Source organism: Lepidochelys kempii, chromosome 1 (assembly GCF_965140285.1).
Source record: "Lepidochelys kempii isolate rLepKem1 chromosome 1, rLepKem1.hap1, whole genome shotgun sequence".
NCBI classification, from domain to species: domain Eukaryota; kingdom Metazoa; phylum Chordata; order Testudines; family Cheloniidae; genus Lepidochelys; species Lepidochelys kempii.
The window spans coordinates 249211804-249231631 of record NC_136380.1 but is presented as its reverse complement, the minus strand read 5'-3'; the positions used below and the strand labels follow the sequence as shown (position 1 = coordinate 249231631).

At 46.4% G+C, this 19828-nt stretch overlaps 1 protein-coding gene across 5 annotated transcripts in view; it reads left to right on the top strand.

The window, feature by feature from the left end:
* Positions 1-19828, top strand: part of LOC140902437 (uncharacterized) — a 57968-nt gene that overhangs the window by 23581 nt on the left and 14559 nt on the right. For all 5 annotated transcript variants that reach the window (XM_073322547.2, XM_073322513.2, XM_073322504.2 and 2 more), the window contains exons 12-18: positions 5618-5684; positions 7797-7891; positions 8583-8711; positions 11630-11744; positions 12596-12733; positions 13888-14054; positions 16272-16360. In XM_073322547.2, coding sequence (XP_073178648.2) covers positions 5618-5684; positions 7797-7891; positions 8583-8711; positions 11630-11744; positions 12596-12733; positions 13888-14054; positions 16272-16360 — 800 coding nt within the window. The remainder of the gene's footprint in view (positions 1-5617; positions 5685-7796; positions 7892-8582; positions 8712-11629; positions 11745-12595; positions 12734-13887; positions 14055-16271; positions 16361-19828) is intronic.

Here is a 19828-nt window from a genome sequence, read left to right as displayed (position 1 = left end):
TAGGTGCCATTAGATGGGACAGAACGCCACACCCAGGAGGTGTGTGGGTTACATGAGCACCTTTCAATATTCTTACTGGAGCCAGTTTTGAAATCTATGTAACTGGGATTGCTGTAAAATGGATTATTTGCTCTTCAGTGTGCTCACGCTGTGAGCAGGTTGATTTAACATTAACATAGGGATGAGTTTTCAAAGCAGTGCCTTTGACTCACTCAGACAGGCACTCTGGCTTTTAACTCCTTGGTGGGATTTTTTGAGGCTACATCTATTGCTGACAGTGGGTGTCAGAGTAAAAATAGCCAAGCTTGGTGCTTTGAAAATCAGCTGCTGTCAAATGGGGCTGTGTAAACCTTGCAGCATTCATATAGGCAAGCAATTAGGGGAAGCAGAGGGGGAAATTCTTTACTCCTGGCAGTGCTGAAAGCAAGCAGGAATTCACAGGTACTACTGACAAATTTAACCTATGGGCCAGGTGGGTCAACGCCAGAGGCAATAGTAAATGAGGGGTAACAGTCAATGGTGAGGGGAGAAAGACTGAAGGGATACCCAGGTGCTTTGTTATAAAATGTTTCCATTTTGATTTGACTCAGTTGTGTGTTTCTCTATACTAATCAGCTAAGTGTAAGCAGGGGAATGGTCCCGCTCTTATGGGGAACTTTCCCTTTACCCAGAGGCCTTCCTGACCTCAAGGGCTCCCCTTCCACTCTCCTGTGTGGCAGAGTCCTCATAAACCCAAGAAGGCTTGGCCCAGGATTCCTGGGGGGCTCGACCCCCCAACCTCGTTGTGGTCACTTAGGGCAGGGGCTAGGGTGTCCCCACTCTGGGGTGCTCTCTCTACACTGGATGCTTCCCTGTCCCACTGTCATTACATACAGTTAAAAGCAAATATAGTTTATTAAACAGCAATCAATTAAAAAAAATAAGGAAAAAATGGGAAAGGTGAAACCAAAACAGAGAACCCAGCTCTGTGGCACAGGGACATCACAACCAGCATATCTGGAATGTAAGGGAAGTTCAGTCTGTTCCTTACAAGTACCAGGCCTCCCACCCAGGCCCTGGCTGTGCTGCAGGGATGCTGCGGTCAGACACTTGCTCTGGCGGTGGCCACACACCCTCAGGCTCTAGGTGGCAGGACCCTTCTTCCCAGCCCCTGCCCTGCCTGGCCTGCAAGGCCTCTTGGCTGGGGGTGTCTCCCTGGGCTGGGCCTGCTGCCCAGGATCCTCCTCGCTCTCCCTAGCTGCTCACCGCACCCAGCTCCAGACTGCTCCAGCTCCAGCTCCACTCTGCCTCCAGCTCCCTGGGCTGCTTCTCTGGCCCCTCTGGCTCTGGTTGCTGCAGCTCTGCTCCCAGGACAGGTCTGCTCTGTGGGCTGCTTCTGTGACTCTGCTCCCAGCACTAACCTGCTTCCTGGTCTGTTTTTCTGGCCCCCCCGGATCTGGAACAGCTCTGCTCCCCAGCTCAGCTTGGGCCCGTGCTACCTCCTTAGCTCAGCCCCACTCTGTCTGACCCAGGCAAATCCAGCTCACACAGAGGACGGGCTCTTCTCCCCCCAGCTGCCTCCTGACTCCCTGATTAGCCTGCCCACCCTGTCAATCAGGCTGACCTGGAGCATTGGCCTCTCCCCATTGTTCCTGGGGACTGTCAGTCTCAGGGTCCTCATTTCCCATAGATCCTTCCCCTTTCTTTTGGTGCTGGGAGCTAGCCAACCAAAACACCCCCATTGAGTTTTAGTAAGGGGACAAGAGTCCTCTTATATAAGGTTCTATGATCTCTGGGACAGCATTCAATGCACATTTGTGAATATGTGAAGTTTTGACTGTTTTCCAGATCCGATGCTGGTGCTCTCAGGGACAATACTTTTACATCCCAGTCTTATGGGCGGGGGGGGGGGGGGCAGAGGAAAGGAGCAACACTTTTAGACTTGGCCCAGAACAACTGAAAAAGTGTAAATCTCTCATCAATGGGCCCTGCATTCTGACACCATTTCCCTGCAGGAGTGAAGTGCCAGCACTTTCTTTTATAGTACCATAAAACAGTTTTATTGAAAATGGGGTCAAAATATAAAAAAGATACAAAGATGTAATAGATGCCAAAGGATTAGGTCATTGCTGAGTTGGTCATTGCAGCTAGGCAAAATGAGCATTTGCTGTTTGGTATATGCTATGGACAAGACAAGAGTTTCTTTCCTTTTAAATAACTGTTTCGCTGTGTGTTACAGAATTGTACACAACTGAGAAAGCTGTTAGATTCACAGACTATATAGGCAGTTACACAACTAAATGATGAGAACAGGTAGTAACCCCAGAGTATTAACAATTTATTGTTACTGGCTTTTTTCCAGCTTCCAGTATGCATAGTGCAATAGAGCATGAACTGCTAAATAAGTAGCAGGCAGAAATGCAGGTGACTAAAAACTTGGGAAGGTAGGGTAGCCTTGTGATTACAGCACTGACCTAGAAATCAGGAGATAAGAGTTTAATTCCTGGAGTCTGACACAAACTTAATTTCTCTGTGCTTATTTTCCTTGATCTAAAATGAGGATAATAGTAATTCTTTCTTCCTGCCTTTCTTTCTCTCCTGTCTAGTTTTTAGTACAATGGGGCCTTGATTTCTGTTGGGATATTTTTCCTGGAAGGCTGGAATTATTCTGTGTCTGTATTTTAGTTTGAAATTATATGTTGTGAGTAGTAGATTTTTCTAAAGCCCACTTTTCCTTGTATGTTGTCTAGTCTCACCTTAAATCGTAAGATTCTTTTGTGAGCTATAGCATAGCAATACATTTCTCAACAACTACAGTTGCTATTGTGAATAGGTGGCATTCTGCAGTGGGAAATAATCCATAATATTACTTTCTGTATTTGGAAATATTTCCTTGAATACAGTAAGTTGGATTTGTATTAAACCACATACTAAAGGTATAACACATGGGCTATGTTTTGTCCCTCTCTAATGACTACTCCACATAGAGGATGAGTCTACTGCTCCTCTACCAGTTAAATGAGTAAATCTGGTAGTTGGTAGCACTAATAGGCGTTTACAAGATAAAACCCTACTTGTAATACCAGCTAATGGCATTATATGTATAGTTCATGTGGTAGGGGCCTGGCTTTTGGTGCTGATGCTCCAGATTCAATCCATGCAAATGACCCAATGTGAGGATTGTTACAAAGGTATTTTTCAGGCTACTTATGTGACATCAGAAAGTTTGGTTCCGATGGCATTGCCAGAAAATGTGTCTAGTAACTTCTCTGACTGGAAGCATCTCCAGCAGCCACTGGGAGGCTGTGTGAGTTCATTTTGTTAGTGATAACAGCTATGTAGCCGAAATAGGTGGCGGTGTTCAACTGGAATTCTCTCTCAGGTGGCAAAGACACGGTGGTATGAAGATGACTGAGTATCTTCAGGACTCTTGGATCTCGATTGCTCATTTCACTTTTATATACAGCAAACTGCCTGTCTCTGCGTCATTGTGGGCTGCATGCAGTCTGACTATTAGTCCTTCAGGTCATCCTCTTTGTCTGAGCCTTTGCAGACAATGTTTCCCCATTTAGATTTACAGTACAGTTGGCATAAATATTTATGAAAGCATGACCCTTCTAGTTTGTTCTGTTAAGTCAGAGATTCGAATGATTGCAGATGCTGCAGGCACATGGGGTTCCACGTGGGGAGGTCAGTCATGACTCTCCGAGTGAGGGCAGTGCTCTGGAGCAGCCCTGGGGTCAGTTTAGCGCACCAGCTGCAGCCTGTCCTCTCGGCTCAAGGGGAAAGGGATGCAGTTTATTTGCAACCCAGGGAAGCTACACTGCACCTCAGTCAGGACTCCCCAGGATGCAGGATCACTGGGCGGGGGGCAACTGCCCTTCCACCTAAATCGTGCCCCTGGCTATGAGCATTTCAGGTTTTTTAAAAGGGGTGGGGGCAGTGGCCCTTTTGCCCCCGTCTCTGGCACCTACCGGGGGCTGGCTGGGGACGCATTTTGGCACTTGGCACCCGTGTTTAAACCTATGCTTGGAAAATATTCCTCCCTGCCTTTAAATCTTTTACTAAAGGTTTACTAAATCTTTTACTAAAATGATTAGGGGTTTGGAATGGGTCCCATATGAGGAGAGATTAAAGAGGCTAGGACTTTTCAGCTTAGAAAAAAGGAGACTAAGGGAGGATATGATAGAGGTCTATAAAATCATGAGTGGTGTGGAGAAAGTGAATAAGGAAAAGTTATTTACTTGTTCCCATAATATAAGAACTAAGGGCTACCAAATGAAATTAATGGGTAGCAGGTTTAAAACAAATAAAAGGAAGTTCTTCTTCACTCAGTGCACAGTCAACCTGTGGAACTCGTTGCCTGAGGAGGTTGTGAAGGCTGGGACTATAACAGGGTTTAAAAGAGAACTGTATAAACTCACGGAGGTTAAGTCCATTAATGGCTATTAGCCAGGATGGGTAAGGAATGGTGTCCCTAGCCTCTGTTTGTTAGAGCGTGGAGATGGATGGCAGGAGAGAGATCATTACCTGTTAGGGTCACTCCCTCTGGGGCATCTGGCATTGGTCACTGTCGGTAGACAGGATACTGGGCTGGATGGATCTTTGGTCTGACCCAGTATGGCCATTCTTATGTCCTTATGTTAATCTCTGGGATTTCCAGAGCAATGATAATCCTCACGACCTCCCTGGATAGAAGCCTACTGCAGAACAGAAAAACGTTCTTTCTCTGGTTCATGCGCTAAGAGCTCTAAGACCTTTTGATAATAAGCGATGACACCTCAACTGACTTGAGAGAGATCTTTCACCTGCCAGGTCAGGGGAGGCAAGTAGCCTGTCCTGTTTCTAGCTGAAGAATCTGGGGCTGCTGCATCTCAGCAAGAGCCAGGTGAGGTAATGTACTGGTGGGGGAAAGCAGAGTTTGTTCCACAGTCCAGAATCTGGTCATGTATGTGACAGACTGACAGAGCGCTTTAAAAAAAGCGAGAGAAAGTTGAAGGAATGGGCAGGAGGAGAGAGAAAGCAGCAGCCAGACAGATGGGACAGAAGGGCATTTATGAGGACAGAGACATTTAGGAAGAGAATGGAGAGGGAAAGGATATGTAGATTGTGAAGCAGACACTTCCGGGGACAGAGAGAAGGATGCACAGCATAGGCAGACATCAATATCTATTAAATGATTTAAGAATGATATTTCTACACTGCTTAAATGAGGGACTGAATGGGTTGGAGGCTGGTAATGGAATACAGGGCCTTTTGCCCAAGGCCCAGTGGTTCAACTCTAGTCTGAGTTGGTCACTATCTTAGTATAGAACTGTTCAGATCACATAAAACACTACAGTTGGCATCCTTATAAGTAATCTCAGCACATAAGGCCAAAATATTCAATGAACTAGGAGCATGAACTGCCCTCCGACCAACCCCCCGAAGTGGTCCTTTCTGCTCAGAGTTGAAGCAGGTGAATAGGATAGGAAAGCTTGCACTGTTTTTTGTTCTGAAGCTAGAGGACATCAGTCTCCACAGCTGTGTCAAGCCTACCATTTCAGAAGCATTCAGTTCACTTTAAACATATTCAGAGAAATTCTCTCTGTTCTATTCAACTTTCCCAACTCTACTAACTTCCGATTTACTCTTGCAGGCTGGCGGACAGACAAATGCTGGGCAAGTGAGCCAATCTTTTGGAGGTGTGGGGAGAAACCTGGCAGGTGCTTAGTGGTGGGTTTTGTTTGTGGGGTCATGTAAGTAATGGTTTATTGTGTATTGTTTGTATTGCAGGAGTGACTAAGCCCCAATCAGGATCAGAGCCCCACGGTGCTAGACACTGTACAAACACAGTCCCTCCCCTGAAGAGCTTACAATCTATTAGGAAACCAGATGCAACAAGTGGGCATTACAAGAAATAGAAGGGGAGGGCTGGAGGGCAGGCAAGGGAAATGAAAATAAGGTCTTGTAATTACATGCAGTAACTATTTCACAGTGCAATGGCTCCAAATCAGAATTAAACCAACAAACATCAGTCTTCCCTGATTAATGCTGACCAGGTTTGCAGCAGTTATTAGCTGACTTCCTACAGGAGCCACAGTAGCTTTAGAGATTAACTCAGGGAGGATATTTCCACGCATAAAGGGCAAGCATGGAAATATTTGTGGGAGAAGCAGACAAAGGGACCTTCAAGGCTGTGATCATTAGGGTGACATCATAAGATATGTGCTGTAAAGTTATTGGCACCACTCCAGTAGCCCAGGTTTACTGGTGCCGTAATGAGCAGAGCTTGAAATGTTGTTAATTTGGGGAAAGGAGAGAAGGTTTACAGAAAAAACCCTAATGTAGCTCATGTAGGAGCAGAGAAGTTATTTCACCTCTGCCTTTGGCATTGGTTTGACTGCTGCTGGAATACTATGTACAAAGTTCTGGTATCCACAATTCAAGAAGGATGTTGATAAATTGGAGACAGTTCAGAGAAGAGCCACGAGAATGATTAAAGGATTAGAAAATGTGCCTTATAATGATAGACTCAACAAGCTCAATCTATTTAGTTTATCAAAGAGAAGGTTAAGGGGTGACTTGATTTAAAAATCGTCAGTGGTGGAGAATCCACCATAACCTTTGGTAAGTTGTTCCAATTGTTAATTACCCACACTACTCAACATTTATGCCTTATTTCCAGTCTGAATTTATCTAGCTTCAACTCACAACTATTGGATCCTGTTATACCTTTCTCTGCTAGATTGAAGAGCCCATTACCAAATATTTGTTCCCCACATAGGTACTTACAGACTGTGATCAAGAATGGATGTTTTTCTAAAAGATCTGCTCCTGGAATTATTTTGGGGAAGTTCTCTGGCCTGTGTTATACAGGAGGTCAGACTAGATGGTCACATTGGTTCCTTCTGGCCTTGGAATCTGTGAACCCTGGAGTTTAAGCTTTGTGGTCAGTCCCCAAAGCTTGCTAATGTGAATCTGCCATCACCTCAGAGCAAGGAACGGACGGGCTTTAAAAAACAAGTCCATGCAAGTGAAATATTTGTGATAGCTTGGGAAACTCATTCTCCTCTCAGAGTCAGTTCTAGTCCAAGGTACAGCTGGAGCAGTGGAATAGGAAGTCTAGCGGTGATAGGGTATGTCTACACAGCTTTTTGGAGTGAGTCTCCCAGCCTGAGTTGATAGATTCAGGTTAGCGGGGCTTGTGCTAGTGCTCTGAAAATAGCTGTGTAGACAGCGCTCTGAAGGTGCAGCTCACGCTGGAACTTGGGTTCTGAAGCCCATCCACTTCCATAGGCTTCAGAATCCAAGCCGCATCTTCAAAGTGCTGTCTACACTGCCATGTTTAAAGCACTACCCCGAGTTTGTCGACCCAGGCTTGGAGGCTCACTCCAAAATGATGTGTAGACATACCCACAGAGTCCATGCATAGAAATGATGGGGGGAAACTCTGGGTTGCAATTCTGTAGGTGGGATCCCAAGGAAGAAAGGTGTTATTTGCGGGTGTTTCTTCCCTGCCCACCTTTCCACTTCCCCCATTACCAAACCAAACTAGCTACACAGCCAAAAGTTTCTGTGGCAGAAGACCAGCATATAAACTTGTCTTTTCCCCATGCCAGACAGACTGATGGGCAGCCACAGGGAGCCCTGATAGAGCGTTCTGCTGAAGACATACTAGAAAGGGACTGGTAGATGGGGAGAAGGGCACCGGTTTTTCCAAGAAGAGCCTTCCTACAAATGCTCAAAGGTTTCACCCTTCACAGGCTGGAATTTGCGCTCAAGCATGCTGTCCTCTGCTGGGATTATAATCTTGCTCCCTTGCCATTTGTTTTTAGATTGTTTAAGCCGTCTGGGGAAGATCCCTCTCTTTATCTCAGCTCTGGGGAAGGATGAATATTCAGAGTCCATCTTGCGTTACTGCCACCACATGGTAGGTCATGCAATGACAGTTCCTCAGAGGAACAGAGATGATAATTGAACTTCTTTGGTGTACAGAAACCCCAGAGTTGCATGTGTATAATCCCCTACATCATCTAAATGCACACAGCTCTCTAACCTGTGCCATCATTCTCCTGAATGCAGGCAGAAAAAGTCTACCTAGGATAATAGCTCAGTGGTACTTGCTTGCATTAGAACATTGGACCAAAACTGGCAGGACTGGGAGGGAACTAGCTGGCTTTCTTCAACCTACTGACTGTATTGTGCATCAGTGGGATGTGTCTGGCTTATCATCCATATAAATACGAGAAGTCGGAGACCCCCTTCCTTCCTCAGGCAGAGCATCAGAAAGAGGTGGGGGCAGGGTGCAGGCAGGGCTTTACCAAACTCTATTGGAGAGATCTGTCACTTCCATTTACTAAATAATGTATTAGGTACTCATCTCTATGGAGCCTGGGTGCCTTACACCCATTAAAAACAAACCACCAACCAGTACTGTCCACACTGGGTATTGTGGGATTCCTCACTGATGTTGCTCAGCTCAAGACAGGGAGGAAGTGAAACTGAGAACAGATAGGTGGGCTTCCATGAGGCTGTCTGCTGGGGGAAGAGAAACCTGAAGTCAGCTGAGTGTGATAGAGAAGGAAAATTTACTCCATTTATGACTCTTCCTCCTGTTTTAGGACATGGCAGGAGTCCTTCAGCTTGCGGGGCACAGTACAGCCACCTACTGTGCAGTGATTACAGGCAGCGGGGAGCTCAGCCTTGGCTTGGGAGACATGGACATCCACCAGCAGATAACGGAGCAACATGTAAGGACTCCCTCTGACCTGTAGTCCTTCACTCATAAGGAGGAGCCTGGATGTGTGACAGTTGCAAGTATCTAGTGCACGTGCTTGTGGGTGGAGGATGCCTAGATAACATAATTATACATTGCAAGTGGCGGCATACTGAAAGCAGCATCAACCTGTGGAAGCCTAAGGGTAGTCTCAAACTTGGGTCAGTGAAATGGCACTGCAGCAAGCTGCTGTCCAGCCAAAGCTACTTATTTCCAGCTAGCCAGATGGAAACAGAAAACGTTCTTTTCCCAACTGAGGGTCATCAATGCTGCCCTATCCACAACGTCTGTGCCACAGACTTCTCGAAAACTAATCCAAGGCAGCCTATTTCTCAAGGCCCCTTTGAGCCCTCAGTAACTTCATGCCCACCGACCTGGAGATGGTGTTTCTCCTTTGGAAACCAAAATAGGAAGCATGGATAAGGCCCCGAAAGCCCATTTTCCTGTCCCATCACCTTCTCTCTACTCCCCCGTCCTCTCTGTTTCTACATGCTGAGCTATTTAAACACAGCTAAACAGAGTCTGCTTCTCAGCCTGGTGGTTAGGGAAGGTTTCAGGACACTAACGGAAGTGATGATTAAAGATGGATTCAAACAAACAAACCCCCACAGCCCTACCCCCTTCCACCACTAATTCCACTGTTGTCCAAACAAGAGCCTGTACTTAACAACGGATGGTGATTTGGAAGGCAAGTGTAATTTACTTATCAGCGGGACCCCCAGGAGGTTCAGAATTCCTAGGGGGAAAAAGTGATCACTGCTCCCACTTCCATCTCCACCTTTCCCCTCCCCACACCTTGGCATCAGACAGGAAAACAAAACCATTACATGATGGGTTAATCCTCAGGAGCTTTGCAAAATAACCAATGGAAACTCTGAGCCTAGCTACTGATGAAAGCTGCATTGTGGTGATGTTTACTTCAAGGAAATTTAGCAGAGACATGTGAGAGAGCGAGAGACTGCTGGAGTAGGGATGGAAGTCGACGGCACGTGGCAGCCATTTGTGCAGCGTGTTGTCACGCCAGCCACAAAGAGCCACAACAGGGCTGGGACATACATTATCACAGTGTCTCTGAATTCTGCACGTCTGCCTCAGGGATGCCATGGTTATGGGAGATGACTACTGTGATAGCTAAAATGAACATGTCGTACCTTAATATTTCTAGCTGAGTAACAAGAAATACTGGGCTGCTTACTTAAGTGATCAGTCCCTCTGCTCTCTGCTGCCATTCACCGCCCAAGTGGTCAAGATCTGGAAGTACCATAGAGGCAGTATCTTCAGCCCCTGGGAGAGAGAAAACTTGATTTCACACCTGTGACCCCTTTGGGTAATTAGGGAGCAGCAAAGATGATGCATGCTGAAGAGAATCTCAGTTCAGTTCTCACTGGAGGGAAAGATGATTGCATTGAGGTAAAGCCTCAGACCTGAGAGATAAAGGCAGAGGGGAAATAAGATTTCCTGGATGGATGTTTAAAGGCCAGTTAACAGGTTATGCATAAAAAATTGGGGGCATTTGAAGGCCTGCAAATGGAGTAATAGACACAAACACAGAAAGAAGGGGAGTGATTTGAAGATCCAGGAATATAGAGGGTTAAGTATGAATGTTGGAGTTTGAAGGCCTGTGAGTGGGATATGTTCAGTGCAACACACATAGGAGCTGAAAGGCTTAAGACAGTGCTTAAAGTTAGGCTCCTGTGTCCATATTCAGGCCCCTAAAAAGTTGTCTGATTTTCCAAGGTAGTGAGCACTTAGAGGCTCCTATGGGCTAAGTATGGCGTTTGGAGTCTAACTTTAGGCACCCCACTTCTGAAAGTCTTGGCTAGAAAGTTGGTCTGGTTTTGGTGATTTCTCCATGGCCTTCATAGTGTGCAGGCAATTTCTAGCTAGCTCCTCTCCCCAAATGGGTTGAATGCTAACCTCTTTTCCTTCTGACATTCAGCACAGGCTTCATATGCAGGTAGTGCATTTGGTAGGATTTCTTGGGTGGCAGGTACTCATTATGATAAAGGAATCTGGTGCTAGACTGACGGCTCTGTCACCATTATATGTTGGGATGTCCTCTTCTAACTCAGATCAGTCTTTTGTCTCCTTCGTACTCCTATCTTCTATTTATACCTTCACAAGGCTTCAGAGAGATACATGTTAGGCTGAATTCAGACCCGGTGCATTTGTTTAGATCAGGTCTGAATGTGGCCAGTTATTTCTATTGTTTTGGTTTAGACCTGTTATTGAAAAAGGGCCAGGTCTCAAAAGGCATTTAGGTGTCTAGCTGCCGTTGAAATAAAATATTTTCAAGGGTCTGAATAAACTGCCCTCTCTAATCATTCTGGCTTGACTATGAGACACATTGTAAGTATTAATAGCTCCTCTCCAAGATAGTCCTGCAATTTAGTGTTGGTACTGCAATGGACTGACATATGGGGATCTGAGAATGAGATGTAGTCCCTTGTTCCCTGGCCTAGCAGAGTTTGGGAGCCCTGCAGAGGCACCCCACTGGACCTCAAAGGGGAGGAAGCATCTCATTTTGCTCCCTAGAGACCTTCAGTTGATATAGGAGCAGCAGTAAAGATCTTGAGGGGGAGCCACCAGCAACCTTCCTCTGTGAGGAGGACAGGCTGGTCTGGTACAAGGCTTGGTAGTGGAGGATGGGAAAGAGAAGGAAAAAAATTGAGAACCTGTAAAACCTGCTTTTTCTCGGAAAATGTTCTTCTTGGTTCACGTCAAGCCTGCATCTAAGAGTTTCAGCAAAAATTGATATTTCAAATACATCCTAGCCACCTGAGTCTATCAGCAAGATGCGCTAGGTTTGCAAATCTCATTCTTGTCCAATCGTGTCAAGCTGGATCAAGTTGGATCAAGCTGCCCCTGTTCTGTGTTCTGTATTTTCACTAGGTGTGCAAGTTCAAGGAGAGTCTATGCTTGGCCCCATTGGTATGTATTGATGGGAACGTGCCAGTTGCCACCATTCAGTACGTCTGTGAAATTGCTAGAGAGCACCAGGTAGCAGGTAAGGAGAACTCACTGCAAATGGACCCCTTGGGGCATAATCGTGCATGTTTTGAAATATGACCCGCAAGGTGCTGAGCACCCTCAGCTCCTGCTAACTTCAATGAGAGACTGAGAGTTGAACGCACCAACACTATCTTGCATCTCAAGTTATTCCCCTCCTCCCGCATGGTTTTTAAAAAATATATGAAATATGTTTTCATATATTTTTAGTTTTTCTTATTCTGCAGCTACATCAGATTTTTATAAGGGTAACCTATACTGCCCCAGCACTGACAGAAAACCAGCAAAGGTTAAAGGTGAACTGAAAAGCTAAGCTGAAAGCTGAGGCAGGCACAGACTTGTATGCTGTATGTCTCCCATGGTTTGTGGCATTCAGCAAAGCAATACATTTTAACTTACCTATTTTTTAAAATGATTTGCCCCCCTGCTTCTTGTGAAATACACTGGCCCCTTCTTGGTTTGCTGAAGACTCTTCACAACCCATCTTCAGACTTCAGAATTGTTCCCTCATCTTCTTCAGAAGTAAGCTCTGTAGGGGAAGACAGTTCTCTAGATTCAGCCAGTGAGCAGAGACTACAAAGATAGTTCCTGCTGGCTGGCTGGCTGGCTCACTGGCCTGTCTATCAAACTAAATGCCCATTCCTGAATCTGCCTCTCATCACATCACCCCAGAGCCAGAAGCAGGTGAATCATTACTGTTGCAGCAGAAAGGGAGATTGGAGATAGCTAACTAAAATAAAGTGTAGATACCAAACATTGTAAAAATCACAACGAGCATTCCAAATATCTGCCTGTCCTGAAGCAGAGAGATTGTTATATCGGCTAACCAACTACAATTTTGTTTTGAAGTGTGCTATGAGCCGACAGATGAGAACAAGGCTTCTAAGCCATTCCTTTCAGACAGCTGGAGAGCGCTGACCTACATCTCCCCCAATCTGCGAGAACTAAGGGCAATAAATCGGACCCTCGGGCACCCTGTGCCGGCAGGTACAGTACAGTGATGTGGTAGCGAGAGAGCAATACTTTCAGATTAACCTAGACACTGCACAGGGAGCTGCGTTTTCCCCACCCCTGCCGCCATTCCAGACTGACTGCTTCCACTGACCGCAAGTCCCTCACTATGCTGAACCAGCACTTCTAGAAACAGCAGAGCTGTTTGTCATAGTACTGCCTCCAGAAGAGTTAACTTAGGTTACCAAAACAGCTACAGCAGCTGGAGATTTTACAAAGCCCAAGAAGCAGGGAAGGCCAGCTTTGGGCAGAGGAGTGATGAACTAGCTTAGAAGCTGCAGTTCACTAAGCAGAGGAGCTGGTAACCATTCTGTGTGTCCTGAAAGAACATGGATTTTCTATGGTTAGTACACAGACTTGTATTTTAATTAATTTCTATTTCAGTCCCCCTTTGGTTGTGTGTGTGTGTGTGTGTGTGTTAAAATAAATGCACTGAACCTAAAGACCGTGGTTAACTAATGAGGCATCTAGACCACCTCACAAAATCTTCGCAAGCTCAGAAACTTGACTCAGATAAGGCAAAAAACTAGTCCAGCAGAGACTGCTGCAGGTCTCGGATTGCTACATATTCTAGAGTTTGAGTCACTGTTTTTGTCATGCACGCTACAAGCCCAACCAAGCAAATAGGATTACTAGTTTATTTCAGATGTCCCAATGAAGCATCACAGTATGATGGTATTTGTCTTCAGACTGTGATGCTGTCTCTATAGGAAATGAAACATCGCCCTATGCGGACACCAACGCAATGACATTAAGACACAGACACAGTTATTTTGTCCCCTGCACACACACACAGGTGTAAACTCATGAGAGATGGTATCCTCATTTCGGAGTGGAGGTGCATTGGAGAGGCTACGTGGAAGACCAGAACTGGAATAGGGATGGGGAGTGTTGCAGGTCAGGAATGAGAAGCACAGGGGGGAACTGTGAGTGGGAAGTTTGCACAATATATCAGCTCTGTGGCTGCCTGTGCTCATGCTGTCAGCGTTTTCCGAGAGCACTGTAAACTCCCAGCTAGACCTTGAAAACCACTCACAAATAGGCCAACATCCCGGTGACATGGAAAGCTCAAGTCAGCAGCTTTGTGGTCTGAAGTGATGTCACGGCTTTTCTTCCATTGCTGTCTAAAGAGCTGCCGTCCAGGCTGGAGGATGTTGTCAGGACTGCGATGACCCTGACCCGCCCCTTGCTGACACAACTGCACTGTGTGGTGGTGACACTCGGCATGCATGGAGTCCTCTTGTGTGGCAGGAGAGTGGAAGGGCGTGTCTCACTGTGCCCTGGAACTCACAAACAGGTAGGAGGCTCAGGAAGACCAACTGAGTGGCAAGGAGTTCTCATTCCCTTGTGCCTGGGAGCACCAGCATAGTAGTGACTCTTCAAGCCTCTCTCACCAAGGTTAATGCTGCTATCCATATACCTGACCCTGGAGGACTGGCTGGCTCCGCAGATTAATAATGGAAATTGAGCCTTCCTTTCCAATGCCACTGGGTGTCACAGGGTGGTAAAGGAGGCAGGTCCAGGTCCACTGTGCCAGAGCAGGTGCTCTCAGTTTGGCCAGTTAAGAGGCCAAGGCAGCACCTGGGACTATAAATAGTGCCCTACCAAATTCACGGCCATGAAAAATGCATCCTGGACTGGGAAATCTGCTCTCCCTCTGTGAAATCTGGTCTTTTGTGTGTCTTTACCCTATACTATACAGATTTCACAGGGAAGACCAGCCTTTCTCAAACTAGGGGTCTTACCCAAAGGGATTTGCAGCAGGGTTGCAAGGTTATTTTAGGGGGGTCATAGCATTGCCACCCTTCTGCGCTGCCTTCAGAGCTGGGAGGCTGGAGAGTAGTGGCTGTTGGCTGAGCACCCAGCTCTGCAGGCAGCACCCCGCCAGTAGCAGCGCAGAAGTAAGGGTGGCAATATCATACCATGCCACCCTTACTTTTGTGCTCCTGCTGGCGATTTTTCTGCCTTCGCAGCTGGGCTCCCAGCCAGCAGCCGCTGCTGTCCAGCTGCCCAGCTCTGAGGCAGAGCCACCACCAGTAGCAGCACATAAGTAAGGGTAGCAGCACCGCAACCCCTCCTACAATAACTTTATGACCCCCCCAACTCCTTTTTGGGTCAGGACCCCTACAATTTCAACATAATGAAATTTCAGATTTAAATAGCTGAAATCATGAAATTTATGATTTTTTTAAATCCCATGACTGTGAAATTGACCAAAATGGAATTTGGTAGGGCCCTAACTATAAAGGATCAAGGAGAAACTGAAAGAGGAGGGAGACTGGGTGAGCCCAGGTCTTAGAGCACAGACTGAGTCAGTCAGGAAAAGGTCAGGTGAGAGCTTCCACACACCAGGGGGATGGTGGAAGATCCTGGAAGGAAGCTGTAGTTGGTTCCTGGGAAAAGGCTAGACAGGAGAGCAGCAAGAGGGGTTTGGTGGCTGGCACATGTCCCCAAGCCAGAGGGCCAAGGCTGAAGGCCAGAGAGCAGCAGTGGGAGTTGCCTGCTGATGTCTAAGCTGCAGCCCAGGACTGGAGAGGGCTGAAGATGGGAAGAGCAGCAGGGCTTACTCCCCTCCACACTGGAGAGCTGGCCCCAGGGAAGCAGTGAGAGGGCCAGGGGAAGTGTGGGATGCTCCCCTGGTAAGGCTCTGGGGGTTCCTGCTGGGGAGAGTAGGCAGGGCCAGCTCCAGTTTTTTTGCCACCTCAAGCGGCGAAAAAAAAAATCGATTGGGCTGCCGCCGAAGTGCCGCCGAAGACCTGTCCGTGCCGCCTCAATAACTGACGGAATGCTGCCCCTTTCTGTTGCCCGCCCCAGGCACCTGCTTCCTTCGCTGGTGCCTGGAGCCAGCCCTGAGAGTAGAACTTACTCTTGTGGGAAGGGCTGGGGTGGCTTTCTTAGCAGAAGGACAGAGGAGGACTGACAAGAAGCCTAGGTGTGGTGGAAAACTCTGGAGTGTAGTATGTGGGGTGCCATGTCGTTGGATTTGTAAAGACTCTCTGTGCTGGGATGTGAGAAATGGACTATGTATAGTACTTTCATTATCATTTGGATGATTTGAAATATGTTTCTGGTAATAAATCAAAGGACTGGAGGATAAGCTTGCAAGGAGTTACTGGGGACTCTGAAAGGGAAACTGAGGCAGGTGCCTCAGTCATGCTGTAGCTTGCCACAGGAGAGTGCTCCAGGAAGGACCATCCTGTGATACAGTGATTCATATCTGTGGAGTGATCACAGAAAGCACATTTAAAATGTGCTTTTCCCTGAGTAATTAAGAATGCAAGTTTAAAACACACTCTCCACGAACATACACGCTCTCAGTTGCAGAAGTCTTGGTGGAAAGCGAACCCCAAAAGGGCGCAAACATAGACAAAGTGAATGTGATTCAAAATGTAAAAAAATATTATTTGGACTCTAAGTATTGAGGCAGCTGTGGGCAAGATCAGCCAGGTCCAAATATTGCTTCTAGAATTCGGTGAATTCCCAGTAATGTCACTCCTCCTCTCCCTCTCTACAGAATGCTGCCGGCGAGCTGTGTGCCACCCACTACCCAGCAATCCCCATCTCCAGGGAAGAGATAGTGAATGTCTCAGGAGCGGGTGACAGGTATATTACTAATTACCCAGAGAAAAGATGCAGTTATGGGATTTCTTTATTTTCTGCAGCTGAATTCCTATCTGGAATTTTTAACACTACCATGAAGACAGATTTCACTCTTCTGCTTGGGAATTAAACATTAAATCCACCCAATAAGGAGTAAGGGACATCATTCTCCACAACGCATACTAAGAATTTGCCCATAACAGCTTAATATCGATTGAAGCCCATCTGGCCACTCATCCTCCTTTTCCCAGAACCGTCTTGAACATATGCTACAGCATCCAAGGTCCCAGCAGTACAGCCACAAGTTCTGAATTACTCTGGGCTGGGCTGTCAAACTTCTTGACGTTAGTGGCTATTGAAGTACTACAGCAGTAGTCAAAATAAAGTAAACTACCTTAAGCCAAAGCTGGATCAGTTTCTCTCCAGTGGAAGTGAGACTTAACCTTCGTTGTAAGGTTTGCTAAAAGGCCAGGAAGTGCCTTAAAGGCAGGAGTTGCCATATAAGTTCAGTTCATCAGGTCCAGTTTTCTGCCTGTGGGAGTGGCTGGTACCTTATGCTTTGAGTTCTCACCATACCTTACCTAATCATTGATGCAATGCTGTACACTGGGGTCGGAGGGGACAGGCATTACTTACTGACCCCATAGTGATCAGCTGACATCTTTATTATCCTCCTTGTCTTGTATAACTACATGTGATAGTCATAATTATCCAGACATAATTATCCAGACCTTTTTTCATAAGCTGCAATGACTGATATTTTACTGCAGTGAACTGTCTGGGAAGTCTGTATGAGGCAGATTTTTCCACATTTATTTGCCACTAATTGAAAGGAGTGATTAGCCTCCCCCTTTCTCATGCTAGAGGACAGCATAAAAAGGGACTGATTAGTTTCATGGAAACCTTAGTAATTCTAGGTTTCAGAGTAGCAGCCATGTTAGTCTGTATTTGCAAAAAGAAAAGGAGGACTCGTGGCACCTTAGAGACTAACAAATTTATTTGAGCCTAAGCTTTCGTGAGCTACAGCTCACTTCATCGGATGCATTCAGTGGAAAATACAGTGGGGAGATTTATATACATAGAGAACATGGAACAATCATGTGTTACCATACACATTATAATGAGAGTGATCAGGTAGGGTGAGCTATTACCAGCAGGAGAGCGGGGGGGGGGGGGGGAAGGGAGGGGGGTGGTGGAACCTTTTGTAGTGATAATCAAGGTGGGCCATTTCCAGCAGTTGACAAGAACATCTGAGGAACGGTGGGGGGGATAAACATGGGGAAATAGTTTTACTTTGTGTAATGACCCATCCACTCCCAGTCTCTATTCAAGCCTAAGTTAATTGTATCCAGTTTGCAAATTAATTCCAATTCAGCAGTCTCTTGTTGGAGTCTGTTTTTGAAGTCTTTTTGTTGTAATATTGCGACTTTTAGGTCTGTAATCGAGTGACCAGAGAAACTGAAGTGTTCTCCGACTGGTTTATGAATGTTATAATTCTTGACGTCTGATTTGTGTCCATTTATTCTTTTACATAGAAAAGTACGATCAATGTACGTGGCAGAGGGGCATTGCTGGCACATGATGGCATATATCACATTGGTAGATGTGCAGGTGAATGAGCCTCTGATAGTGTGGCTGATGTAATTAGGCCCTATGATGGTGTCCCCTGAATAGATATGTGGACACAGTTGGCAACGGGCTTTGCTGCAAGGATAGGTTCCTGGGTTAGTGGTTCTGTTGTGTGTTGCATGGTTGCTGGTGAGTATTTGCTTCAGGTTGGGGGGCTGTCTGTAAGCAAGGACTGGCCTGTCTCCCAAGATCTGTGAAAGTGATGGGTCGTCCTTCAGGATAGGTTGTAGATCCTTGATGATGCGTTGGAGAGGTTTTAGTTGGGGGCTGAAGGTGATGGCTAGTGGCATTCTGTTATTTTCTTTGTTGGGCCTGTCCTGTAGTAAGTGACTTCTGGGTACTGTTCTGGCTCTGTCAATCTGTTTCTTCACTTTGGCAAGTGGGTATTGTAGTTGTAAGAATGCTTGATAGAGATCTTGTAGGTGTTTGTCTCTGTCTGAGGGGTTGGAGCAAATGCGGTTGTATCGTAGAGCTTGGCTGTAGACAATGGATCTGGATGAAAGCTGGAGGCATGTAGGTAGGAATAGCGGTCAGTAGGTTTCCGGTATAGGGTGGTGTTTATGTGACCATCGCTTATTAGCACCGTAGTGTCCAGGAAGTGGATCCAGGCTGAGGTTGATGGTGGGATGGAAATTGTTGAAATCATGGTGGAATTCCTCAAGGGCTTCTTTTCCATGGGTCCAGATGATGAAGATGTCATTAAAGTAGCGCAAGTAGAGTAGGGGCATTGGGGACGAGAGCTGAGGAAGCGTTGTTCTGAGTCAGCCATAAAAATGTTGGCATACTGTGGGGCCATGCGGGTACCCATAGCAGTGCCGCTGATTTGAAGGTATACATTGTCCCCAAATGTGAAATAGTTATGGGGGAGGACAAAATCAAAGTTCAGCCACCAGGTTTGCTGTGACATTATCGGGGATACTGTTCCTGACGGCTTGTAGTCCATCTTTGTGTGGAATGTTGGTGTAGAGGGCTTCTACATCCATAGTGGCCAGGATGGTGTTTTCAGGAAGATCACCGATGGATTGTAGTTTCCTCAGGAAGTCAGTGGTGTCTCGAAGGGAGCTGGGAGTGCTGGTAGCGTAGGGCCTGAGGAGGGAGTCTACATAGCCAGACAATCCTGCTGAGATGATGGGGCATCCAGGATTTCCAGGTTTATGGATCTTGGGTAGCAGATAGAATACCCCAGGTCGGGGTTCCAGGGGTGTGTCTGTGCGGATTTTTTCTTGTGCTTTTTCAGGGAGTTTCTTGAGCAAATGCTGTAGTTTCTTTTGGTAACCCTCAGTGCGATCAGAGGGTAATGGCTTGTAGAAAGTGGTGTTGGAGAGCTGCCTAGCAGCCTCTTGTTCATATTCTGACCTATTCATGATGACAGCACCTCCTTTGTCAGCCTCTTTGATTATGATGTCAGAGTTGTTTCTGAGGCCGTGGATGGCATTGTGTTCTGCACGGCTGAGGTTGTGGAGCAAGTGATGCTGCTTTTCCACAATTTCATCCCGTGCATGTCGGCGGAAGCACTCTATGCAGAAGTCCAGTCTGTTGTTTCGACCTTCAGGAGGAGTCCACCCAGAATCCTTCTTTTTGTAGTCTTGGTAGGAAGCTCTCTGTGGGTTAGTATGTTGTTCAGAGGTGTGTTGGAAATATTCCTTGAGTTGGAGGCGTTGAAAATAGGATTCTAGGTCACCACAGAACTGTATCATGTTCGTGGGGGTGGTGAGGCAGAAGGAGAGGCCCCGAAATAGGACAGATTCTTCTGCTGGGCTAAGAGTATAGTTGGATAGATTAACAATATTGCTGGGCGGGTTAAGGGAACCACTGTTGTGGCCCCTTGTGGCATGTAGTAGT